The sequence below is a fragment of the Panthera leo genome, chromosome D1 (genome assembly GCF_018350215.1).
Source record: "Panthera leo isolate Ple1 chromosome D1, P.leo_Ple1_pat1.1, whole genome shotgun sequence".
NCBI lineage: Eukaryota > Metazoa > Chordata > Mammalia > Carnivora > Felidae > Panthera > Panthera leo.
In genome coordinates, this window is record NC_056688.1 from 18,814,011 (window position 1) to 18,841,144 (window position 27,134).

A 27,134-nucleotide genomic window follows, 5' to 3' on the forward strand; every position below is an offset into this window, starting at 1 on the left:
CCTAGCATGGCAGTTCAGGCCTGGGAGGGCTTATTCTCCGCATCACTGTTACCAAGTAGAACCTCAAGTTTCTAGAACCATCCTCGCTCGGCATATGGCCTCCTTGGGTAGGGATTCTGCTCTGCTTTCTGACAGAAACCCTGTGGGCTTCTGTCCGATCAGCGTGTTGGATAATTAGTCGAAAGTGTAAGGCTGTGTAAGCTGTAACACCGTATTCCTGCAGTTGGGGTAAAGCCCCAGCTCTTCTATTAGCGTCTGGCAAAAGCGTTGGCCGAGGCTCACCGGAGAATTTGCGGTGAATTTGTTAGTGAAGAACTGGGTGGGACCCTTCCATCAGCTTTCTGTGTTGTATTCAGCATTCTGAACTCCCTACCGAGGGGATCAGCATCCTGGCCTTCAAGGTTAAAAAACAATCACGTTTAAAAAACCCCAAAAAACCAACAGATTATTCAACTGTGACAAGGGACGGGGTGCTGTTACGTGCTACAATATGGGCGAATGTTGAAAACATGGGAAAGTAACCATAAAAAAGGCCACATGTTGCACGATTCCGATGATAATGAAACATCCAGAATAGGCAAACCTGGAGAGAGGAAAACTAGTGGCGAGGGCTTGCCAGGACCTGGGATGGGAAGGAGACGGGGAATGCTTGCCAATGGGTATGGGGTTTCTTTCTGAGACGCTGGAAAGGTTCTGGAACCAGATAGTGATGCTGGTACAACATAACGTTGCCAAGTGTACTTCATGCCATTGAGTTCTGTCCTTTAAAACGGTTAAGTTTTATGTTATTTACAATAAAAACATACCAAGGAAATGTCAATTCTGGTTCGCAGCTGTTTATTTTCTCTTACTGCAGGTATTTTGCAAACGAGCCATTTGCTGACTTCCACCGAGTGGAAGGGTTACAAGGAGTCTACATTGCTACTCTGATTAACGGTTCTATGAATGAGGAGAACATGAGATCAGTCATCACCTTTGACAAAGGTGGCACCTGGGAATTTCTTCAGGCTCCAGCCTTCACAGGATATGGAGAAAAAATCAATTGTGAGGTATCGATGCTTTCATCTTGTTTGGGCTTTTACTACAAATTTTTATGCGGCGATCTGCCCTTACAGTTCCCAAACTCAGCACCCAGGCACCCGGGGCTGCCGTGGTGAACTCCCAGGGGCACCTGGGATGTTTTTAAGTTTTTAAGGGAAACACATGACAACGTGATATTTGTTCGTCACCCTGTGAAATGCTGTCTTGAGTTAGTTCCTAGTTTCAACATTACTTCATGCTGTATTTCTTTGGGAGGCATCGTTCCTTGGTGAAGCTGGATTTTCTAGCAGGTGATAAGATAAAAAGCAAGTGGGAAAATCAGGGTGGAGCAGGAAATGACATTGGTATGATTCTAAACTTTGAGAGGTTACGTAGTACCCATCAGGTGCACATATCCCTTAATAAAGCAAATGTGGTTAAGAATGAAATAGAAATTTTGTTTTCTTTCTCTTTCTCTTTCTGTGTATATGTATATATGTGTGTGTATATATATGTGTGTGTGTGTACATGTATATATACATATGTATATATATATATATTTTTTGAGCCGCTACTAAGTTATTAGAACATGTATACTTATTTAAGTTGCTTGGCCTTAACTACTTAAAAAACAAGCGTTGGTATTTCTTCTGGCCTGAGGCTGCTATAAAAAATTCATGGGGATACTAATTATGTTGTGAACCAGAAAAGTTTTGGAAACTCTGATATTTAAAGTCCCACATTTATGTGGAACTTGAAAAAAAAAATGCTTTCTTTTTTTTTTTTTTAATTGTTTTTTTTTTAATGTTTATTTATTTTTGAGACAGAGGGAGACAGAGTGCGAGTGGGGAGGGGCATAGAGAGAGGGAGACACAGAATCTGAAACAGGCTCTGGGCTCTGAGCTGTCAGCACAAAGCCCGATGTGGGGCTCGAACCCACGAACCGTGAGATCATGACCTGAGCCGAAGCCGGACGCTTAACCGACTGAGCCACCCAGGCGCCCCAAAAAATGCTTTCTTGAATAGAATTTAGGATTCTACAATTTTCCCAATCAGTGGCTCCATCTGAAAAGCTGAGAATATGCAAGGTATTAGTTGGTCTCACTAAAGGGTTCCTCCTCCCCTAGGTGGCTCCTTTCTTGTCCCTTGGAAGAACAGTGCGTTCTTGGCTTTGAGTTCCTTGGCCTTATGTGACCCCCCACACCTCCACTTTCGCCTTGCACAAGGGATCTGGGGTATATAAAGTAGGTGGGCAGAAGGAACTCAGAAAAACTCGAGCGGCAGCAGTTCTTGGAAAAACCGTAAGAGTTAGACAGTCACCTGGTCTTTTGGGTTTTTGAATTTTGTTTGCCCACGATTGTGTCGACTCTACTGTATGCTGTATCTGTGGCCATTGGGAAATTTGTTTTGGAGGCTCTTGCTTTCCCCAGGCTTCTCGATTACTCTTCCCTATTTGGCAACAGGTTTCAGCTTACCGCATGGAGTCTAACTTGGGGAAGAGGCAGGCTATAAGTAGATAAGAGGCAAACATCCAGGTGCTTCTTTATTCAGGAGTGTCTTCTAGATTTGGGGAGTGTTTCGTGAGTCTATGTGGATGGGGGTGGGCTGCTTTTGAGTGTCTGCTGGGGGTCTGAGCCCTAGTTTTATAGAATTAGTGGTGTTGTTGAAACTCAGCTTAGGGGCGCCTGGGTGGCTCAGTCGGTTAAGCGTCCGACTTCGGCTCAGGTCACGATCTCGTGGTCCGTGAGTTCGAGCCCCGCGTCAGGCTCTGGGCTGACGGCTCAGAGCCTGGAGCCTGCTTCTGATTCTGTGTCTTCCTCTCTCTCTGCCCCTCCCCCGTTCATGCTCTGTCTCTCTCTGTCCCAAAAATAAATAAACGTTAAAAAAAATTAAATAAAAAAAAAAAAAAAAAAAAAAGAAACTCAGCTTATTCCCCTGACTCGTCTGTTTAGTTATGAGTTGTACAACAGTTGGTCGAGCTTTTCGTTTCTGCTTGTGAGTTTAGGTGGTGAAAGAACAGGTTGGTCGGCACATCTTTCTTTGAGGCCCAGCCTAACTTGCTCCAGTTTTCATTTGCGAAACTGCGATGCCAGCAAGGTGGACGTTTGTTAGATCCTTTTTTTTTTTTTTATAAAAACCAGCGTATCTTGCAGACCATGTCAACTTTTACCTATTAACGTGAGCGCACCCAAGAGTTACCGTGTCTAGAACACCAGACGTGGCCGGATGACATTCGACCATCACATTCTGGCCAAGGGAACCGGGCCCGGCCACACAGCAAACGGCTTTGTTTGCAGAACTGTTCAAATCCGGATGTGAAGTGGTGGAGGCGAGTTTGAGTAACTCGTTTTGCAGTGGACGTTCATCGCAGGGCCGGTTCTTGGGACGAATGCAGACTGCATCACAATTGTTTTCATGTGGATCTTTAGATCTCATGTGTTGTACATCTGGGAGCTTTATGACGTCTGATTCTTGGCGTGTCCTCTGACGGCGTTGCGTAAATCCTATTTGCAATTGATCTCTCCCGCCTTAAACAACGAGTGCCCTGGAATCGTTTTCGTTTCTCTTCGGTCCCAAATCACGTGAGAGTTATCTCTGGGTAATCTAGAGGGAGTGACAGCTTTCCATCTATTTGAGTTGACACTGATTTCTAATTGCCGTTCTCCGAGAGTCTCCGAAGGAATGTTTTAATTTTATTTTTCTCTTTTCTTCAGCGGGAGGCATTTGTGTGGTTCGGATAATCACATCCACCTGGGGTGGGAGGGGGGACGGTGCGGGGACAGCTGGGGCGTGCGTTCTGGTTTCCTCTGGGCCAGATTCCCTTTTCGCTGTGTGTGGCCGCGGTGTCCTCACACGGGCCTCCGTGTTTTGGGGGAGCGGGAGGCATCCTGTCACGTGCTGATGGGGTCTGGAACTTGTGTCCCGTAGCTCGCCCAGGGCTGTTCCCTCCACCTGGCCCAGCGGCTCAGCCAGCTGCTCAACCTTCAGCTCCGGAGGATGCCCATCCTGTCCAAGGAGTCCGCTCCCGGGCTCATCATTGCCACCGGTAGGTCTGCTTTGCTGCTTCTCACTTAGGCGCTGAGCTCTTTGGTTACACGCAGCCGAATACGCGGTGACCACGGACACCTGCCGCGGCAGGTGCCGTTTGTGGTTTGGAGACGTTCTCAGTCGCTAAATACCACTTTGGATTCCTAGCTGGGCAAGGCGGGTATCTGACATATTCTTGAAATTGAAAGTCATTCCTCTTGCATTTCAGGGTCAGTGGGAAAGAACTTGGCAAGCAAGACGAACGTGTACATCTCCAGCAGTGCCGGAGCCCGATGGCGAGAGGTCAGCTTCACCCCTGCACCCCCCCCCCCCCCCCCCGACCCCAACCCTGCCCCCAGCCTCAGCCCGTGTTCTTGTTTGTCTGAGAACACGATTGGGCCTCAGCATTTCAGGAACACTTGTGGCCTCAGGTGGAGGTCAATGGCACCAAGTATGACTATAAAATAAAGAGGGGAACCCAGAGCCACACATGAGCGCCCGCTGCGCTGACTTGCGTCCACACCTTGTAATGTGGGCTGGCGATTTTGCCGAAAGATAGCCCTTTGAATCCAAAACAGACCTTTTCTTCCCCCTGCCTTGTAAATGTAACTAAATATCCCAAGAGGACAAAGCAATGCCCAGTTTGCAGGGCCTGGCATGGGGCGGGTACTCAGCATAACGTTTGCAGACCCTGTCGGCAAAGGACGGTGTGGGTATCTGGTGTGAAGCTGGCTGTTTTATTTATTTTTGTATCTTTTTTTCGTTAAAACTTTTTAAAAATGTTTATTTTTGAGAGAGAGAGAGTGCAAGCGAGGGAGGGGCAGAGAGAGAGAGGGAGACACAGAATCCGAAGCAGGTTCCAAGCTCTGAGCTCTCAGCACCAAGCCCGACGCGGGGCTCGAACCCGTGAACTGGGAGAGTGTGACCTGAGCCGAAGTGAGTCGCTCAATTGACTGAGCCACCCAGGTGCCACAGAAGACTGTTTTTACCTTAAGTTCGTAGAGCTACTTTGGGTCCTTAGGCACTGATCATACTAGTTCTGAAAGTAGAATTCGCTTTATAGTCCCAAAATGTTCATCCAGCCCTGGACATTAGAGAATTGCCAAACTTGTTTAAAAAAAAAAAAAATGAGAAACAACGCTTTCAGCAGCCTCCCATGCCAAGGGGTTGCTTTCAGGGGCACTCTCCTGCCCGTGTGGGGAGCCACCAGGAGATCGCAACAGACTACTGGGCAAGAATTTAACGGAGTACGTCCCGCATGATGTCAGGAGGGATGTAACGTTCTCAGAAGAGCCAGCATCCTCACGGTGCTTCTTATTGGGGAATGTGATATGTACACGTTCATATTTACTTCTTTATTTATTTTTATTGTTTTTTCTTTGAGTGAGAGAGAGAGGGTGCAAGTGATCCAGGGGGAGACTGAGGCAGAGAGAGAGAGAGAGAGAATCCCAGGAGGGGCAGAGGGAATGAGAGAGAGAGAGAGAGAGAAAGGCAGGGCTCACCCAAAGTGGGGCTCGTGTTTATCCAATGAGGGGCTTGAGCTCACTCGATGTGGGACTTGAACTCACAAACCGTGAGATCATGACCTGAGCCTAAGTCAGATGCTTAATGTCTGAGCCACGCAGGCGCCCTGTACACATTTATATTTAAATATGTACTATGTGAAGCATTAATAATACCCGACGTTTGTTTGGCTTCTGTACAGTTTACAGAGACCTAGCACCTCTCTCCTACGAGGTAGGGCTTACCGTCCTTCAGGCTGAGGGATCTGGGACCGAGACGTCGTGTGTGCGCGTAAATAAAGAACCATCCAGGGGCGCCTGGGTGGCTCAGTTGGTTAAGCGGCCGACTTCGGCTCAGGTTATGATCTCACGGTCTGTGAGTTCGAGCCCCGCATCAGGCTCTGTGCTGACAGCTCAGAGCCTGGAGCCTGTTTCAGGTTCTGTGTCTCCCTCTCTCTCTGCCCCTCCCCTGTTCACGCTCTGTCTCTCTCTGTCTCAAAAATAAATGTTAACAAAAAAAAAAAAAAAAAAAAAAGAACCATCCAGGATGGTGGAGAACATAACTCCGTGTTCGGGTGAGAGATGTCGTTCAGGCCCAGGAGTCAAAAAGCATGAACAGTTTGGAGTGTGGGGGGCATCCTTGCGCCACCCCCTTGGGAAAGATTAAACAGCTGGCTTTCCTCTTCTGGGGAGCCAGACCTTCCTTTTGAAACGGGGTGTTCTCTCCTCAGCGGATAGGCTTGTGGTTTGTTTTGGACCTTCTGATGCCGGTGTCCTCTGGGATTTGAACATCTGCGAGTGCTCTCCTTCAGGGTAGAGAGCAGTGGCTTATTCCTTCTCCAGTGAAACAGTGTCATGTGGCCAATGCTTGGGCCACTCTTGTGCCTCCTGCCAGGCATGCTTCATGCCCGCCAAGAGCAGGCATTGCACAAGGGATCTTATTTTTGGAAGGAGGGGAGAGGAGGGTTGAGACTGCGTCTGTGCGAGTGGGCATCTGAGTGCGCTCAGGCGGTGTTCGCATGGGACAGTCTGGGGGTTTGAAGGGCATGGGTGGTGACAGGGGAAGTGTGAGATAGAGATGCAGTGGGTAGAGGCTGCCCAGAAAATTGGTGACTGTACTTCTCGTTCCCCTCCCGGTACTCATGAGTAGCGTAAATTCCCCGATCCCGAGTTCTTTTCTGTGCCGTCTTTCCTTACCTTTATCTGTTGAGGACAGTAAACTCTGCATAGGAAAGGGTACGGTTTGATCAGAATTGGTCACCATCCCTAAACCGTCGCTGACCCCACAGTTAAGACAACAAGCGTTTCTGTCCCTCCCCAAAGTATCTTTCTTCCCCCTTCGCAGTCCATCCTTCTCTTGACCTCGTCCCTGCCAGATTATTAGTTAGCGTTTTCTAGAGTTTTATATAAATGGATTCATAATATGCCACCCGTTTGCCTGGCTTCTGTCCCTCGTCGTGGTGATTTTGAGGTGTATTCATGAGGTTTCATGTATCAGGGGCTCTTTCCCATTTTGTTGTTGATTGGCGTCCCACTGTAGGGGTATTCTACAGTTTGTTTATTCATTCGTCTGTTGATGGGCATTACAGTTTTTGCCGATTGTAAATTATAGCGGTTATAACATTTGATTACGTGTTTTTTTTTTTTTTTTTTTTTAGCTACATATTTCTATTTCTTCCGGGCTGATACCTCAGAATGGAATGACTAGACAGCTTAGTGGGTCTTATGTTTAACTTTTTAAGGAATTACCAAATTGTTTTCCCAAGTGGATGTACCATTTTACATTTCGACCAACAGTGTGTGAGAGTTCTGAATGCTTCAGGTCCACGCCAACACTTGGTATGGTCAGTCTTTTTAATTTTAGACAGTTTTTTTTTTTTTAATTTTTTTTTTATTTTTTAACTCTTTTTTATTCTTATTTTTGAGACAGAGAGAGACAGAGCATGAACGGGGGAGGGTCAGAGAGAGGGAGACACAGAATCTGAAACAGGCTCCAGGCTCTGAGCTGTCAGCACAGAGCCCGACGCGGGGTTCGAATTCACGGACCGTGAGAACATGACCTGAGCCGAAGTCGGCCGCCTAACCGACTGAGCCACCCAGGCGCCCCTAGACAGTTTAATGAGTATGCAGTGATGTCTCATCACGGTTTTTAAAAAATGTTTATTTAGTTTTGAGAGAGGGAGAGAGAGAGAGAGCGTGAGCAGGGTAGGGGCAGAGAGAGAGGGAGGGAATTCCAAGCAGGCTCCTTGCTTTCAATGCAGAGTCCTCTTTGGGGCTCAAACTTATGAACTGTCAGACTATGTATGGCCTGAGCTGAAATCAAGAGTTGGCCACTTAACCAATTGAACCACCCAGCACCCCTCATTGTGTGTTTTAAAATTTTTTTAAATTTAATTTATTTTCTAAAATTTATTTTGAGAGAGAGAGAGAGCATAGCAGGTGAGGGGCAGAGAGAGGGGGAGAGACAGAATCCCAAACAGTCTCCATGCTGTCAGCACAGAGTCCGATGCGGGCTTGAACCCATGAACCATGCGATCATAACCTGAGCCAAAATCAAGAGTCAGGCTCAGTCTGACTGAGCCACCCAGGCATCCCCCTCATCATGGTCTTAATTGGCCTTTCCTTGGTGACTAATGATGCTGAGCTTCTTCTCATATGCTCATTGGCTATTTAAAAATCATGCTGTGCAGTGTTCACATCTTATACCTATTTTACCTTAGTTTGTTTTAATTAAAAAAATTTTTAAAAATGTTTTTGTTATTTTTGAGAGAGAGAGAGATCGTCACGCGTGAGCTGGGGAGGGCCAGAGGGAGGGAGGCAGAGGATCTGAGGCAGGCTCTTCGCTGACAGCAGAGAGCCCGACGCTGGGCTTGAACTCCAGGAACCATGAGATCATGACCCGAGCCAAAGTCAGACGCTTAACCAACTGAGCCACCCAGGTGTCCCACTTGCCTTTTATTTATTTATTTTTTTTGATGATTATAGTGGACACCATGTATTGTTGGCTGATAGATGTTACTCCTGACTGTCGAGAAAGTTAGACGAGTCTGGGAGGTCCTGGGACCTTTTCTTTGTGAGCCTGGATAAATCTTCTGTGCCCTTTGGAGCTGAGGTTTTCCCCATCTGAAATTGGGTAGTTGGTTTAGAATTATAAAATGACAGCCTGTCAGAGCCGACCAGGGTCCTTATGTGTCAGCATCGATGATGAGACTGAGGCCCCCGCACGGTGGCTGGACCGGGTCGAGGGCCAGTCTCCTGAGCACCCGCCGCCTCTCCTTGTCCCACAGAATCTGCATGAGTGGGTGGGTTTATGGGGGAAGATGAAGTGGCAAGACGGAGCAGGGGCAGCACAGGCCGTGGGCTGGGATAGCCCTGGAGCCATTACTTAATTGTCGAACGGAATTCAAGAGGCGGATGCTTAACTGATTGAGCCACCCAGGTGCCCCAGAATACTTTTTAAAAAGAGATTTGAAGTACCATTTTTTAAAAGTTTATTTATATATTTTGAGGGAGAGAGAGAGAGAGAGAGAGAGAGAGAGATCACAAGCAGGGGAAGGGCAGAGAGAGAAGGAGAAAGAGAGAATCCCAAGCAGGCTCCACACTGTCCGCACAGAGCCCGACTCAGAGCTTGAAACCATGAACTGTGAGATCACCCAGCCAAAATCACGAGTCGGATGCTTAACTGACTGAGCCACCCAGGCGCCCCTCAGAATACTGGTGACACTCAATGTTGGGGGAGTTTCCCCTCACAAGGAGCAGTTCTCCAAGTCTCTGGACACCAACTGGATGTCCTACACTTGAGTCCTACACTCCAGCCAGCTGGAGTCAGCACAGACCCCGAAGGATAAGGGTTCAGTCTCGTGTGAGACTGAGCCCCACCCCACCTCACCTCTCATGCTAATTGCAAGGTACAGGTTGTCACTTATTCTTCTGACTGAGCAGCTTATAAATAGGACGTTCCTATGAACCACCTCCCCCCCCCCCCGCCCCGCCCCGCAAGCTTCTTGGGTTCCATAATTTGCTAGAATGGCTGACAGAATTCAAGGAAATACTTACTTACGTCCATCAGTTTATTATGCAGGATATTACAAAGGCTATAGATGAGTAGCTGGATGAAGAGGTACATAGGGCAAGGTCCAGAAGGGTCCTGAGCTAGGAGCTTCTGTCCTCGTGGTGAGATGTGCCAGCCTCCCAGCATGTGGATGTCTCCATCAACCTGGGAACTCTTCACATCTTTCAGTTTAGGGGATTTTTTAATTTTTATTTTTGCTTAAAAAAATTGTTGTTTTTTTTTTTTAACATTTATTTATTTTTGAAACAGAGAGCGCGCGCGCGCGTATGAGCGAGCATGAGCGGGGGAGGGGCAGAGAGAGAGGGAGACACAGAATCTGAAACAGGCCCCGGGCTCCGAGCTGTGAGCACAGAACCCGACGTGGGGCTCCCAACTCGTGGACTGCAAGATCGTGACCTGAGTCGGATACTCAACTGACTGAGCCACCCAGGAGCCCCAGGGATGTTTTTTTTTAATGGTGGCTTCATCATTTAGGCATGATTGATTATGAACTTAGACTCTCCAGCCCTCTGTCCTTTCCCCAGGGGATGGGGTGGGGCTGAAAGTTTCAGGCTTCTAATCGTGTTTAGCTTTTCTGGTAGCCAGCCCCTGTACTGTCCAGGGGTCCACCGAGAGTCACCTTATTAGAACAAAGGACTCTCCTATCATCCAGGAAGTTCTAAGGGATATAGGATATGTAAGATACACATCACTCCCATCAGTCAGGAAGTTACAAGGTTTTTAAGAGCTCTGACCAGGAGCTGGGAATGAAGACCAAAGTACGTAATTTTTTTCATTATCGTACCATCACATATATGATATGGTATTTACGTTGTTTGATTCTTGACTATTATACTAATCTCGAATTACTGGGATAAACTCGATTTCATTATGATATATTATCCTGATTAAAAATTTTTTTTTAATGTTCATTTATTTTTGAGAGAGGGAGAGACAGAGTGCAAGCTGGGGAGGGGCAGAGAGAGAGAGAGAGTGAGACACAGAATCCGAAGCAGGCTCCGGGCTCTGAGCTACCCGCACAGAGCCTGACGCGGGGGGTCGAACTAACGAATCGTGAGATCATGATCTGAGCCAAAGTCGGACGCTCAACCAACTGAGCCACCCAGGCGCCCCGATATATTATCCTTATTATATAAGGTTAGGTTTGAGTCGCTAATACTTTGTTACAGATTTTTACATTATTCACGAGAGAGATATTGGTCTTTTTTTTTTTTTTTTTGTAATGTCTTTTCAAGTTTTGGTGTTAGGGTTGGGCTGGTGTCATAGAACAAGTTGAGCAGTGATTCCTCTTTTATGTAAAAGTGGTGTTATTTTTTTTTCTTGAATAATTAACCAGTGAATGTATCTCGACCTAGAGTCGTTTTCTGTTTTTTTTTTATTTTTTATTTTTTTAATTATTTTCAAATTTATTTTTAGTAGCACATTTTTATTCTTGGGAGTCTTCTTGGGAATGTTTTGGTTAGAAATTCAGTTTCTCTGGCAGATAGAGAACTATTCAGATTTTCTACGACTTGTGTCTGTCTTGGTGAGTTTCATCTAAGTTATTGAACTTATTGGGTTAAAATGACTCAAGGTATTTAATTTTTTTTAATGTCTATAGGATCTGTGGTGATAACCTGTTTTCATTCCTGATATTGATAATTTGTGTGTTTTTTTTTTTCTATTTTGCTTTTATTAGTTTAGTTACTGGTTTGTCAATATTATTGATCGTTTTAAAGAACATGCTTTTGGCTTTGTCTCTGTTCGTTCTTTTGTTGATTTCTGCTCTTTTGTATTGTCTTTAACGTTATTTACTTCGGATTTACTTTGCTTTTCTTCTTGTAGTTTTTTTGGTGTAACTTTAGGTCACTGATTTTAGATATTTTTCCTAATAGAAACATTTAAAGCTGTAAGTTTCCTCTAAATACTGTGTTAGCTACGGCCACAAATTTTAGAGATGTTATAATTTTGCTGTCACTCATTTCAGAATATTTTTTAATGTTCCCCTTTAAAGTTGAGATGTAATTCACATACCATAAAATTCACCATTTTATTTATCTACTTATTTTATTTTTTGGGTGTGGAACCCAATATAGGTCTTGAACTCATGACCCTGAGATCAAGACCCGAGCTTAACCGACTGAGCCACCCAGGTGCCCAAGACTGTTACCATTTAACATAATTATTGATATAGTTGGATTTAGGTCCATGATTTTATGTATGTATATATGATCTTTATTTTTTATTCCTCTGTTCTTCCTTTACTGCCTTTTTAATATTATTTAGATAGTTTTGGCATTCTACTTTTATTTAGGTATTGTCTTTTTATTAGATTTGTTTATATTTTTTAAATAATTTATTTATTTTGAGAGAACATGGGAGGGGCAGAGAGTGAGAGGGATAGATAGAATCCCAAGCAGGCCCCACCCTATTAGTGTGGAGCCTGACGTGGGGCTTGAACCCAGGAACCATGAGATAATGACCTGAGCCAAAAGTAAGAGTCGGTTTCTTAACCAACTGAGCCACCCAGGTGCCTCTCTTTGTATTTTTTTAGTGGTTACTCTGAGGATGACAACATGTATATTTAATCTTTCATAGTCTTTTTTGAATTAACATTGCTCTTAACATAATGTTACACCTAACCTAAAATTTAGAAACCTTGCAAGCACGAAAGTCCCTTTCTCTTTTCCTGACCTTTTTGTTATTATTCTGTGTATCCCATTGATATACATTAAAACACTATAAGACAGTGTTTTTGCTTTTGTTTTGCTTTACCTGTTTTTAAATACCAGTTTTAATACCAGTTTTAAAGAGTTCAAGGGGGAAAAAAACAGTCTCTCATATTTACCCAGGTTATTTCTTTTGCCCATTCCTGAGAATCCCTGTAAGCCCCTGATAGGTTTCCCTACAGCCTCAAGAAACTCCTTTAGCATTTTTTGTTGAGCAGACCTATTGGCTACGCATTTTCTTGGTTTTCCTTCATTTGAGAATCTCTGTATTTCGCTTTCGTTCCTGGAGGATATGTGTGCTGGATATAGAATTCTGGTTTGACAGTAATTTTCTCTCACTACTTTAAGGACGTGCTACTATCTTCTTGCCTCCCTGGTTTCTTATGAGAAATCTGTAGTCATTTTAGTTTCCAGTTTCCTGTATGCAATGCGTCATTTTGTGTAAATGCTTCAATATTTTTTTCCTTATCTTTGGTTTTCAGCAGTTTTCTTGTGATATATCTAGATGTGGTTTTCTTTGCGTTTTTCCTGTGTGGGTATGCTGATCTTGAGTATGTGAATGTATGTTTTTCACCACATTTGGGAAAGTTTCAGCCATTATTTCCTCAATTTTTTTTTTTTTTTCCCTGCTCTAGTCTCTTTTTCCTGTTATTCTTGGACTCCAGTTACACATGCTTAGACCTTTTATTATTGTCCTCCCTGTCTGTGGAGCTTTTTTCTTTTCAATCTTTTTTTGTGTGTTCTTTTTTTTTAATTTGAAAATGTTTTTTATGTTTGTTTATTTTTGACAGAGAGACAGAGTGCGAGCTGGGAGGGGCAGAGAGAGAGGGAGACACAGAATCTGAAGCAGGCTCCAGGTTCTGAGCTGTCAGCACAGGGCCTGCCAGAGGGCTCGAACTCACGAGATGTGAGATCATGACCTGAGCCAAAGTTGACTGAGCCACCCAGGCGCCCCTGGTGTGCTCTTTAGGATGCATAATTTCTACTCTTCTATATTTATTGCCAAGTTCACCAATTCCTCTGTCATTTCCATTCTGTTGTTGAGCCCATTAGTGAATTTGTTACTTCAGATGTTATATTTTTCTGTTCTAAAATTCTTTCCTTAAAAAAGAGTTTCCACTTCTCTGGGAAGAATTCATGTCTTTTGTTCGTTTCAAGTGTGTTTTCCTTTAACTCATGAGACAGAGTTATGATCGTTATTTAAAGTCTTCGGTTATTCTGGCATTTGAATCATCTTGGTGTTGGCCCCGTTGATTGTCTTTTCCCTTGAGAATTGGACACGTTTTATTGATATGCTTGCATGTTGAGTAATTTTGGATTGTGTGCTGGACATGTGAATGAGATGCATGGAATAAAATCTACTGGAGGAATGTCGATATTTTTTGTTTTAGCATGTAGTAAATCTGCTCAGATTCAGACTTGAGCTTCCTTTTTGTATTCTGAGGGCGGCAGTTAAAATCTCAGTTCCGTTCGCTAAACCTTTGCTTTGCTGGTTTAGGTCCTGCTGCACACATGTTTAGTTTAGGGGTTGGGCATGAGTTCATATACACAGAATTAGAGGATTTACTTGTTCGACACTTTCCCCTCTGGGATTTCATCCACATTCTCCCAGGCTTGTAGAGGCTTCGTTTCCTGATTCCTTAGGCAGAAACAGTTTCTCCTGAAGGTTTAGCCATCCATCTGGGACTGAGGTATTCCATGACTGGGACTTTCCCTTGGGGCAAAGCCATACCAGGGAACCCCAACCTTGTGGTAGCTTCTCAGGTTTTTAAGTCCCCTACACAAGCCACCTGATTTTGTTTACTTTTCAGCATCCTTGGGCAACTGATTTTTGTATCTTGTTCAAAGTTTTCAGTTGTAATTGGCAGGGACGATGGACTGCCGTGGGTTTATATAATCACGGTAGAATTCGAACTCCGGTTGGTTAATTGTTAAATTTTTTTTTAATGTTTATTTATTTTTGAGAGAAAGAGAGAGACAGAACGTGAGCAGGGGAGGGACAGAGACAGAGGGAGACACAGAATCCGAAGCAGGCTCCAGGCTCTGAGCTGTCAGCACAGAGCCCGACACGGGGCTCGAACTCACAAACCGCAAGATCGTGACCTGAGCCGCAGTTGGACGCTCAACCGACTGAGCCACCCAGGCGCCCCTCCAGTTGGTTAATTTTTAATCTTTGGTTGGTGAGAGTAGATTTGGGTTTGACTCCTGCCTCTACTGTTTATAGTCAGCCCCTTTAATGTGAACCCTACTTTCTTCATTTGTGAAAAAAAAAAAACAATTAGGATATGAGAACTTGCTGTCCTATCCCAGCGTCGTGTGGAGCAAACGAGGTAATGGATGTGAATGTGCCCTGAAAACCAAAACATTGTATTCAAGTGGTTGGTGTTGCTGCTGCGTTTTCATGTGTGTGCCCGTGTATGTGTGTGCCTGTGTGGCGTGCATGGTTTCTGCCCAGTCACCTCCACAGCGGTGGCATCAGCGCTGGCTTTTCCTCTTTAGGCACTTCCTGGACCTCACTACTATACTTGGGGAGATCATGGCGGCATCATCATGGCCATCGCCCAGGGCATGGAAACCAATGAGCTGAAGTAAGTGTTTCCGATGAAGCTTTTTCTTTTAACGTCACGCTGTACTCCCCAAAATTTAAGTCTGTGAGTATAAGCGGATTATCTCTCTACAGCCCTAGATTGTTGACGGCACAGTTTATGACCTCAGCGTAATAACCCCCCATTTCTAATAGGGGGATGATAATCTGCCCTTCCTATCTCAAGGGGGTATCATAAGGAACAGATGAAATAATTTTATTGAGCCTACAAAGGACAGCTCTCTATAAATGTAAATTAATAATGACCAAACAATTAACTAGGGACTTTAACTTGTCTTTCTTTGCTCTGTGTGTGACATAGAATGAGCGATAATAAAAACAGTCGATAAATGATAATAGTACCTGAGTAATCATTTCAGAATGCATTCTACGTGGTAATCAGTTGACTTCTGCTGTGATCCATTTGGTTTTGGGATTCATAGGAACAGACCTAGAAGGGACATTTGGGGTTAACTGCTTCATGTTGTAAATGAGAAAACTGAGGCTTAGTAAGGTAAGGTAGCTTGCCGAGGATTCCCACATCTGTTAGTGACAGGCCGGACTGGTACTCATGTTAAATTGCATTCTGTACTCTTTGCAGATGTATTGCTCTGAAAAGCAAAAATGTCAAGGGTCTGTAAACTCTGCCTGCGTAAGTCTGCTTTTATCGGAACCAGTTCTTTGATTATTTTTGTCTGAGTTAGGACAAAAGTTAGTTTTGTTAACGTTACATCAGGGCACACGGGCTGTCACTTCTCCCTATTTTTAAAAAAATGAGCCTGTGGCTCAGTTGGTTGAGCATCTGATTTCAGCTCAGGTCATGATCCCATGGTTTGTGAGTTCGAGCCCCGCATCGGGCTCTGTGCTGACAGCTCCCTCTCTCTCTGTGTCTCCCTCTCTCTCTGCCCCTCCCCTGCTCATGCTCATGCTCCCTCTCTCTCTCTCAAAAATAAATAAATGTTAAAAATTAAAAGAAAGTTTATTTATTTTGAGAGAGAGAGAGAGGGAGAGCTAGAGCGCACATGCACACATGCTAATTGAGGAGTGGCAGAGAGAGAGGGAGACAGAGAATCCCAAGCAGGCTCCTCTCTGTCAGCACAGGGCCTGACACGGGGCTTGAACCCGCAAACCGTGAGGTCATGACCTGGGCCAAAATGAAGAGTTGGACGCTTAACCATCTGAGCCACCCAGGCGCCCTCCCAGTTTTGAGCTGAACCCACAAGATGTATTACTAACGGAGGTGGAGAGGCTTCACTAATCATCTTGTTTAATGCAAAGAAGAAAGCCTTCTTTTCCTTTGCTCCTTTTAGAAACAGGGTTCAGCAGCAAGAGAGAGGTGGGTGGTTTGAAAAAAGAGGCCTTAGCATCTGGTTTCCCCTGTGGTGAATTTGCCCTGTGCTGAGGAGCCTGGCCTCAAAGAAGCAGAGAGAAGCCAAGTCCTGGCGTCTGGCTGTTCTCCAGTCCGTATGGCCCTGGTCAGCTGCTTCTCTCGAGCCAGGAGTCAGAAGCCCTGTTTGTACGCAGCACTGTATCCGCATTCCGATTGGCGTTTGCTCCCATGAGGACAGTCACCGAGCGCTGTGCTTCCCACATCTGAGCTGCCATTTATTTACCTATCCGTCCACTTATTTATTTATCCATCAATTATCAGTTTGCATCTCACGCGCTTAGCAAACCTGAATCGTGCCGGGTACTGAGTCTCTAAAATAAGATGTTTCCCCTCACTCGGAAGGAGCCCATCCTCCAGGACTAAGATCCCCAGGCCAACAAACGGTGTGACGGTTGGGGCACTGCCGTGTGAGACATATGGTAGGGGACACAGTTTGGCTTCCTGTGCGTCCCATGCCGTTGTTTGAGTGGCAGTCCGATCGTAGAGTCAGTTTCTTGTTCTCCTCGTTTAACTTCTCTGCAGGTTCCATTTGCATTCCGGGCTGGCTTCACGGAAGCCGTTCGCGTGACTCTGGTCCTCTCACACCATCTGTCGGTGCACCCGTGCTCCGGGAACACAGTGTCATTGCTGCACTAGCAGGAGCGGCACATGGTCAGGAAAACAAACCTGCTGCCAGAAAATCACTGTGCCTTCCCCAGACACTTAAAAGTGACCGCGGGGTTGTGGACTGGAGGGTTTGTGGGCACTGTGGCGCCTTCGTATTGCTCCGGGGTGTTTGGAGGCATCTGTATGGGTGGCTCAAATAAAGCACTTGCAAATACGAGAATATTTTCAGGCCTCCTAGTGACAGGTGCATGTGTCCCGAATAGGAGTCTGAGCTTGGCCTAAATCTCTGTAGCCACCTGGCATTTACTTAGTATGTTGCTTTCAGAGGTTTTTGTTTGGGTTTGGTTTTTGGGTTTTTTGTGGTAGTGGTGGTTTTGTTTTGTTTTCTGCTTCTCCTGCTTCTTTGCTTTTGACCTGTCACCCTGTGCCATCCGCTTCATCAGAAGAGAAGCAGGGAATAATACTATGGTTAGTTCATATCCTCAGACTGCAGTGTCCACTTACTGTGATACCTGAGCACAAACAGAGGATTTCTGTTGCAGGTCTAGATGTGTCGGGCCCCTTCGAGTCTGGCCTCCCCGACCACCGTGATCGCTCTCCTGGAGTCTCGCAGCATTTATTGGCTGTCTTATTATTTGGGCATTGATCACATATGGACGTCCTTCGCCAGTTACCCTTTCGTTATATGCCTGACTTTTTCAACTCATTAACAATACTCTTTTGCCCAGTGTTTCTATTCTGTAAAGGCTAGCAGGTGCTTAGTCAGTGTTTGATTGTTCAATAAATAGGTCATGCACACTTAGTCTTGCAAGATTGCCTATTTCTTTACCGATTTATTTAAGCATTTATTTGTTTTTGAGAGACAGAGCACGAGCAGGGGAGGGGCAGGGAGAGGAGAAGGCACAGAATCCGAAGCAGGCTCCAGGCTCCAAGCTGTCAGCACAGAGCCTGACACGGGGCTTGAACCCATGAACTGTGAGATCTGAGCTGAAGTTGGACGCTTAACCAACTGAGCCGCTCAGGCGCCCCTCTTTACTGATTTATAAAACCAGAAGGGGTGCGGGACTGTGGCAGGTGCACGGCTCTGAGGGGACCGCTCCCACAGTGCTCTGCCTAAATGGCAATTGCTGGAACTCAAGTAGGAGTGGCAGGGGGTGGGGGTTGGTCCCCCAGATATGTGCAACCCAGAGGCATCAGGGCTAGCCCAGTCTACCTTCCTCACTTTTCACATAAGGAAATAATGTGACTTGTCAGTAGTTAGGGCCCAAGCTGGAACTCGAGCATATTTCTGTTAGATAATCATTTCACGTCAATTACGCGAACATTTGTTGAACGCCTGCAATGAACCAGACGCGGTTCTAGGTACGGAGGATGCAGAGGCCAGTGAGGCATCATTCAGGAGCTGCCTGTGCCCACTGTGGCTCTGTTATGTCTCTGAGCCAGCTACAAAGAGAGGCCAGGGGAAGGACCTGTTTCGAAAGGGAGCTTCCTGACACAAAGCCTTAGGGAAGAAAGCCATCATCAGGAACAACAGGAACTCTCGTAAGAGTTTCAGTAGGGACAGAGGTTGGAACATTGCTTAATGTAAGAGTTAGGTTTTTGTTTCGTCTTGTTTTGATGGTGGTTCTTTTAAATTATTCACATCTGGGGTGCCTGGGTGGCTCAGTCGGTTAAGCGTCTGGCTTCGGCTCGGGTCATGATCTCACGGTTCGGGGGGTTCGAGCCCTGTGTCGGGCTCTGTGCTGACAGGTCGGAGCCTGGAGCCTGCTTCAGATTCTGTGTCTCCCTCTCTCTCTCTGCCCCTTCCCCGCTTGCGCTCTGTCTCTCTCTCCCTCTCTCTCTCTCAAATCTACATTAAAAAAAATTTAAACTATTCACGTCTTTCTTTCCCTGATTAGCACAGATACTAAGGGTCGGCCATTACTTGTTCAGCTCCTGCCTGGACTCTCCTCTGAGGCTGTTACCTTTGTTATTGTTAATTGAAACTGAGAGCAAGAAGTGGAACCCTGTATTTTTTGCTCTTGTGTCTGCATGTCTGAAATGAGTAAATAAGAACCCCTTCTGGGGATTCAGCTTCATCCGATCAGCACGTTGTCACCGTGAACCTGCTCAGGGGATGCATGGTTTTCTTGTGTATAATCGGTGTGTTCTTCAGAGAAGGGGCTGCTGTGTTCTCCCACCCTGATAAAACAAAACAAAACAAAACAAAACAAAGCAAAACAAAACAAAACAAAGCAAAACAAAACAAAACAAAGCAAAACAAAGCAAAACAAAGCAAAGCAAAACAAAACAAAATAAAACAAAACAAAGCAAAACAAAACCCAAACACAGGTTTGCTGACTTGATCATGAAGGGCAAGATCATTTTCCGTTTCTTCTAGGCAGGTTTACCTGCCAGCAAAAGGCTATTCTTGGTAGTTTACTAATAATATTTTGGACTCGCCCAAAAGCGTCTTTCCTCACAGATTTTTAAAAAAAATTTTTTTTTTAACGTTTATTTACTTTTGAGACAGAGAGAGACCGAACATGAACAGGGGAGGGTCAGAGAGAAAGAGGGAGACACAGGATCCGAAACAGGCTCCAGGCTCTGAGCGGTCAGCACAGAGCCCGACGCGGGGCTCGAACTCATGGACCGTGAGATCATGACCTGAGCTGAAGTCGGAAGCTTAACCGACTGAGCCACCCAGGCGCCCCTCTCATAGGAGATTTTTGATTGAATAGGGCTTTCCTCCCGGAGCCCCGAAAGGACAGTGCAAAGATTATATCCGGCAGTGCAGCTGTCTTTTCTGGACCTGAGTTCTGGAAGCAGCCCCTTGGTTCCAGAATGTGGGAGGTGGCGGTTAGCCCGCACGCTTGTGGCAGCATTAAGGCGGGGGGGGGGGGGTACCACTTACTGGGACGGTTGCAGAGAGAGTCATCCCTACCTGCTTCATTTTAACCCTCATGTGGTCTCTTCGGCCTTTGGGTTATAGTGAAACCGGTGTTATCACCTGTTAATTGTTAAGAAACTGAGTGATGGGGTTCAAAAAATACAGTGCAGTTCATTTACTTTCCTTTAGCAAATGTTAATTAATGCCCCTTCTGTGTGCCAAGAAAGGTGCCAGCTGCCAGGGGCGGGAAAGTGAGGAGGAGGGCTCGTTTCTGACAAAGGGCAGTCTGCTCGAAGATGCTCACAAAATCAGGTCATGAAAATAGAGTACGGGGTAAGGTAGAAGGAGCACACGGTGCTATGGGAACACAGAATGGGGGCCAGGGAGAAGGAAGGAGAAGGAAGCCAGAAGGAAGGAGGAGGAAGAGGAAGCTTGAGCGAGGTTGGTGTGCCATTTCAGGGTCAGAAAGACCTTGGCCAGAGAAGGTCCGGCCTGAACCAGGGTGGAAGGTGTAAGCTCGAGTAGTAATAGAATGCAGACTGCAGGGAGGGGGCCGTGAGACATGGGGATTGAGGTCGGTGTAGGTAGGGGCTGGGGGCCGGAGGACCTCCATGCCTCCCCGGAGAGATCAGACTTGCCTTTCAAAGTCGGGGGTCCTAAAAACGCCTAGAGGGTTTTCAGTAGGGGAATGACAGGGCTAGATTCACGTTATGGAAAAGATGGCTCTGGCCAGCTGAGGAGGATGAACGTAAAAGAAGCAAGAGTGGAGGTGAGAGAGAAAGCTGGTGGGGGGACTGAGCATTTTGGGGGACAACGTCTGCAGGGCTGCTTTTGACTAGGATGATGGGGGACGCTGATCAAACCCTTCGTAGAGGCGCAGGGGAAAGCGAGGGGAGCAGGCCCTGAAAGGCCATCAGAGGAATGTGGGTTTGGACACGGTGGGCTGAATTGCTCTGGGCTGTCCAAGGGGAGATGTCCAGCAGGAATCTGGACGTAGTCCGTCATCTGGGTTGGCCTTTCGCGAGTGCTTGAAAGCATTTTTATGGAAGTCCACCAGTCTTTCCTTGAATAGTTTGAGTCACGGGAAATTTACCAGATCACGAGGGGCTTCCATTTCACTTTGGGACAGTTTGTTCATGTCTCCATTCGCTCACCATTTTTATCCATTTATTCCTTTACGAATGGAGGTTCTCAGGTCGGAGAGAGCCCCAATTCTCCTCTCTCCGGTTTCTAGCGAGTAGGCTTAGTTCTGCCCCCAGGAGACGCACACAGAGGCCCTTTCCTCCTTCCCCTGAACACCTTTCAGGATCTGAGGCCCCTCCCTGTCCTCCTGTGTGTCTCCCATTCCGTGGCAGGTGGCTCCGGTTCCTGTCCTCTGATGCTGTGGGGTCCCGACCCTTCGCCATCCGGGTCTCCTTTAGCCCACCTCACGATGTCAGTGCTTTCAAATGTGGGGCCCAGATCTGACCCCAACATGCAGGGATGAACACCAACGCAGCTCTGGACACCCAGTTTCTGCCAGTGAGAACCCAAGACTCTTTTTACACTTCTGACCGCCTCCCTACCTTTCTAGCTTCTACTAAGTCATCTCGTAGAAACTGAGATACCAATTTACGCGCCATGAGATGCTCAGATTGTAAATCCACCGTTTAGTCAGTGCTGGAGGATGCCTCGTCAAGATGCAGAAAATTTCCATCACCCCAGAAAATCCCTCTGTGCCCCTTCCTCCAATACCACCGCCCCCCCCACCCCCGCCCCTCCCCAGCTGGAGGCAAACTGATGGTCCGATTATATTTTTATCACTGTAGGTTACTTCTGCCGCTAGCAGAATTTCCTGTGTTTCTTATTTGGCTTCTGCTATCCAGCATCATATTTTTGAGATCCTATCTGTGCTGTGATCTCTGTCAGTAGGTTTAGTTCAGTTTCACCGTGAAACCTACAGATCTTTTTTTTTTTTTTTTCTGATGGATTTTATTAAAGGCACGATTTTCTTTTTCTTTTTTTCTTTTAATTTTTTTATTTGAGTATAGTTGACCTACGATGTTACATTAGTTTCAGGTGTACGACGTCGTGATTCAGCATCTCTGTATGTTCTGCTGTGCTCACAAGTGTAGCTGCCATCCATCACTATACGACACTACTGTAATATCATTGACCTGAGACTATATTTAGTAGTAGTACTTTTATTAAAAAAGTTTAAAAAAAAATTTTTTTTTAACGTTTATTTATTTTTGAGACAGAGAGAGACAGAGCATGAACGGGGGAGGGGCAGAGAGAGAGGGAGACACAGAATGGGAAGCAGGCTCCAGGCTCTGAGCCATCAGCCCAGAGCCCGACGCGGGGCTCGAACTCACGGACCGTGAGATCGTGACCTGAGCCGAAGTCGGACGCTCAACCGACTGAGCCACCCAGGCGCTCCTAAAAAAGTTTTTTAACGTTCATTTATTTTTGAGAGAGAGAGAGAGAGAGACACACACACAGAGCGCGAGCGGGGGAGGGGCAGAGAGAGGGAGACACAGAATCGGAAGCAGGCTCCGGGGCTCCGAGCTGTCAGCACAGAGCCCGACATGGGGCTCGAACTCACAGATTGAGCCGCAGTCAGACGCTCAACCGACCGAGTCACCCCGATGCCCCCAGTAGTCGTAGTGGTATTTTAAAAGTTTATTCACTTTGAGAGCGAGAGAGTGAGCATGCGGGCAAGCAGGGGAGGGGCAGAGAGAGAGAGGGAGAAAGAGAGAGAAAATCCGGAGCAGGCTCTGTGCTGTCAGTGCGGAGCCCAAGGTGGGGCCCGGCTGGAACTCATGAGACGTGAGATCTTGATCTGAGCTGGAATCAGGAGTTGGACCCTCAACCGACTGAGCCACCCAGACGCCATGAGATTTTATTTTGAATAGGTGCGTGTAGGGTGGAAATGCCACCTTCAGCATTAATGGAAACTCCAGAAGGAAACTAGGGTAGTTAAACATGCAGCATACTTTCCTTTCCTTGCATCTCTGGGAGTACGTAGCTGTCTGTCTCCACAGACATAACCCAGGAGGCCCGTGACTTCCTTTGCTATCGTGTAGGAAAACAGCCTGAGGATGAAGACCACAGAGAGGAAAAATGATCAAGGGGTGGAGAAAACAGACTGAATCCCAGCGACAGCTTTGCCGTCCTGAGGGGACTTGTGCCATTGGACTGCTCACATTCATGAAATAACGCATTCTTTTAATTAATTTATTTATTTTACCTCCAAGCCAGTTTGAGTCGTATTGCAACTTCATGATAAAGGCAGTATGACCCTTCACTAGCTGGGTAACCTCAGCAAATTACTTATCTTATGGAGACTCAGTTTTCTCATCCGTGGAAACGCCTCACAGTATTTTTAACGTGGTAATTTAAACAAGGTAATTGATGCAAATAATGGAGCGCATTATCTCGACTTAGAGTAGTTTTGTCACTACTTTTTTTCCTTCCGTATAGCGTTGTATTGGTTTCGGGTGTAGAATTTAGGGGTTTATCACTTACGTGTAACACCCAGTGCTCATCCCAACAAGCGTCCTCCTTGTGCCCATCACCCATTTGGCCCATCCCCCACCCACCACCCCTCCAGCAAGCAACCCCTCAATTTGTTCTCTATAGTTGAGTCTCTAATGGTTTGCTTCCCTGTTTTTATCTTACTTTATTTTTCCTTCCCTTCCCCTGTGTTCAATCTGTTTTGTTTCTTAAACTCCACATAGAAGCGAAATCATATGGTATTTAAGACCAGATTTTCTCCATCTGAGCAGGTGTCTGAGCAGGTAGGCTTTTGAAACAACATGGGAACTTTTTTCTCATGTTTGCTTATTCTTTTGATGTAATAAGAAGAGTGTTTTGAATCCTGTTTGGGCATTAATTGCATTACCAGTCCAATTAGCCTTGTAGGCTTTGCACATTTGATGGGTTGACCTTCCATATTGTTATTCATGTCTTTGACTAAAGCAGGGAGCAGTGTGGGGACTAGCGATCTCATTTGGGGTTGGGTTCACACCATATGTCGGCAATCAGCACACCGGGACTTGTTTTCCCAGCGGTGAATTTTATCTAGCTGTGTGGTCCATAGAGATCCTTATGAAAAAAGAACGTTCTCTATCATTGCCCTCTTCTTCAAATCAAGGATGACCTTGGGGCGCCTGGGTGGCACAGTCGGTTAAGCGTCCGACTTCAGCCAGGTCACGATCTCGCGGTCCGTGAGTTCGAGCCCCGCGTCAGGCTCTGGGCTGATGGCTCGGAGCCTGGAGCCTGTTTCCGATTCTGTGTCTCCCTCTCTCTCTGCCCCTCCCCCGTTCATGCTATGTCTCTCTCTGTCCCAAAAATAAATAAAAAACGTTGAAAAAAAAAATTAAAAAAAAAATCAAGGATGACCTTGAGAAAAGGAAGTGGGATTCGATTGTTGTGTTGTGACTTGGGTGTGAAACCATGTGAGTCCCAGCCCTGACTTCCTTCTTTTCTAAGGTCTCTCAGATCAGCTGTTTCCATTCTTGAAACCATTTTTTAGTTCCTTTTTTTTTTTTAATGTTTATTTATTCTTTGAGAGAGAGACAGAGACAGAGAACGAGTGGGGGAGGGGCAGAGAGAGAGGGAGACACAGAATCTGAAGCAGGCTCCAGGCTCTGAGCTGTCAGCACAGAGCCCGATGCAGGGTTTGAACTCATGAACCACGAGATCATGGCCTGAACTGAAGTCAGATGCTCAACCGACTGAGCCACCCAGGCGCCCCCATTTTTATGTTCTTTAGGAAAGTAAAACTATTCTTCCTCCTCTGGGCTTCAAGAATCTCTGTTCTTTGTGATTCTTTTAGAGATTCTTATCTGCCATCGTATTTTGAACTTTTTCTATTCTCTAGAACGTTCTCTCTTTTGTACTCATTTTCTTTTAACGTCCCTGTCTTTTTTTCCTGCCTTGTCCAGTCTGAAGATCATTCTTGGTAAAGATACAACCAAAATAGAAATTGAGTGCTTCTGCCTTTTTTTCTTCTTTCTATTGTTACTATTTATACCACTGACCATCAAAAGGACCCTTTCTGGTTCTTTATAGAATTTCTTGCTAATACTTTGTAGAATTTACTAGGCAACCAACCCACCATCCCACTGACTCACGAATCTATCACTAATTGTTATAATTTGAAGCATAATCTTTGACTCATTTTGGGTTTGTTTGCTCACGGTTGCTGCAGATTACTTGCCATCAGAATTATAACGGGAATTAACTAGCAGATAAGCACTGCTCTTTAATTTTTTTTGCCTTTGGTTGTATGGCTCTTTTCTTATCATGAACATATTTAAAAATCTGAGTTCATCAAGGACCTTTCCGTACAGCCACACATTAATGTCTCAAATATTACCACTTCCCTTATTTAGTGTATCTGTGTTATATTTATTTTACAAATTTATTACATTAATTATATTAAATGACCTTCCCATCCTCTTGAGAGTTTTGACCCTGGGATTATGTGTGTATTTTTTTTAACATTGAAAAAACTTTTTTTAAATTTATTTATTTTTGAGAGACAGGGAGAGATAGAATATGAGCAGGGGAGGGGCAGAGAGAGAAGGATAACCAGAATTCAAAGCAGGCTGCAGGCTCCAAGCTGTCAGCACAGAGCCCGATGCAGGGCTCGAACTCACAAACTGTGAGATCATGACCTGAGCCCAAGTCGGATGCTTAGCCTACTGAGCCACACAGGCACCCCTATGTGTGTATTTTTATCTGAACATTTTCAATCCTCCAGTCCTGAAGGTTAGGGCTCTGATGTTCTTTCCTGACTGTAGGAATACACAGGTGACTTGGTTTGTTTTCTTGCAAGGCTGTTGTCATTTTCACCCCATCAATACATGTTGTTCTTAAGGGGATCAGAACCTGGTCTAGAGTAGATGTCTCCCTAACTGTTGCAGTGGTAATGTGACTTGCTTCTTTCCCGAAACTCGGAAAAAGCACTGCTTTCTTTTTTTTTTTTTTTTAATTTTTTTTTTTTTTAACGTTTATTTATTTTTGAGACAGAGAGAGACAAAGCATAAACGGGGGAGGGTCAGAGAGAGGGAGACACAGAATCCGAAACAGGCTCTAGGCTCTGAGCTGTCAGCACAGAGCCCGACGCGGGGCTCGAACTCACGGACCGCGAGATCGTGACCCGAGCCGAAGTCGGACGCTTAACCGACTGAGCCACCCAGGCGCCCCAAGCACCGCTTTCTAAATGCGCAGTTTGTTCTCAAATACAAGGCTCTGCTTGGCCATGTATCAGTCTCATCAACGTGTCATCCCATCAGTCATCTGGGAACCTCTCAAGAAATGGGGTGCTTCATTTCCTAAGGTTATCGGGGGTTCAAGGAGCTCCTAAATAGAATTACGGGGCTGTGCAAATGGATGGACCTCCAACATTATCCCTGATAGCTCTCATCCTGTCTGGATAATAGGCCAGCTTTTCCCATTCATTTTCCTTTAAAAGTGATACTCAGCCGTTAGCTCATCACACTGGTGCAAGGAGAGTGAATGAGTTAACTTATCCCTATATCTGCTTCAAAATCAGCTTCAACCAAATGCAGTTCAACCAGATGAGGATTTCTCCTCTTTGGAAGATCCGTAGGGGAGTCACTTGGTCCTCGTTGACCTTCTTTATTTATGTTGCCTTGTACACCGCTCCCCACCTCCCATTTAACCCGTGGCCTCTTGCAGAAGTACCCGTTGTCGTCATCTCGATTTGGTAGAGAGTGTTTGGATTGCATGATGTTGTGAAAAGATTTGTGTCAAGCATTCTTTGAGGAAGCAAAACTAAAATCTCAAAAATACAGGAAACGTGAAAGAAAGAGAAATTTTGCACGTAGGATTTAAGAGAGAAGCGAGAGCTGACACTGAAGAGAGCTCTAACTGAGTGGTTTCTCATGTTGAGCATCTTGGCCAGCTTCCTGGGAGGCGAAGCAAGTGTTAGGTATTCCCCATCTCCCTCTGCACCTCCCCTCCCCCTCAATACAAAAGATCAGGAAAAATCAGCACACTTATGTCAGTGCCGCCTATTTCTTTAAAGAGCTTGCTTTCTCGTTCTGCTGTAGCAAGAACAAGTCCTCCTTGGAGACTTTTCTCTGGACATATTTTTCCTCCTTAAAAATCTGTCAGACTGCAGGAAAAGGCGGAAGAATTGTATAAAGGACACCCGCAGAAGTTTGCCCAGAATCACCAGTTGCTAACATTTTGCCAGTTTGCTTTACTTCTGTCATCTATTCATCCTGCCTGCCTGTCTGTCCATGTGTCTATCCTTTTGTCATTTGTGGGTTTTAAAAAAAAAAATGTTTATTTGTTAATTTTGAGAGAGAGAGCATGAACATGAGCGGGGTAGGGGCAGAG

The 27,134-nt window shown here is 45.7% G+C and overlaps 1 protein-coding gene across 1 annotated transcript in view; it reads left to right on the forward strand.

Moving 5' to 3' along the window:
• The window catches only part of SORL1 (sortilin related receptor 1), a 168,040-nt gene that overhangs the window by 58,592 nt on the left and 82,314 nt on the right, over window positions 1-27,134 (forward strand). The window contains exons 9-12 of the mRNA XM_042903857.1: window positions 857-1,049; window positions 3,949-4,066; window positions 4,277-4,350; window positions 14,829-14,917. Coding sequence (XP_042759791.1) covers window positions 857-1,049; window positions 3,949-4,066; window positions 4,277-4,350; window positions 14,829-14,917 — 474 coding nt within the window. The remainder of the gene's footprint in view (window positions 1-856; window positions 1,050-3,948; window positions 4,067-4,276; window positions 4,351-14,828; window positions 14,918-27,134) is intronic.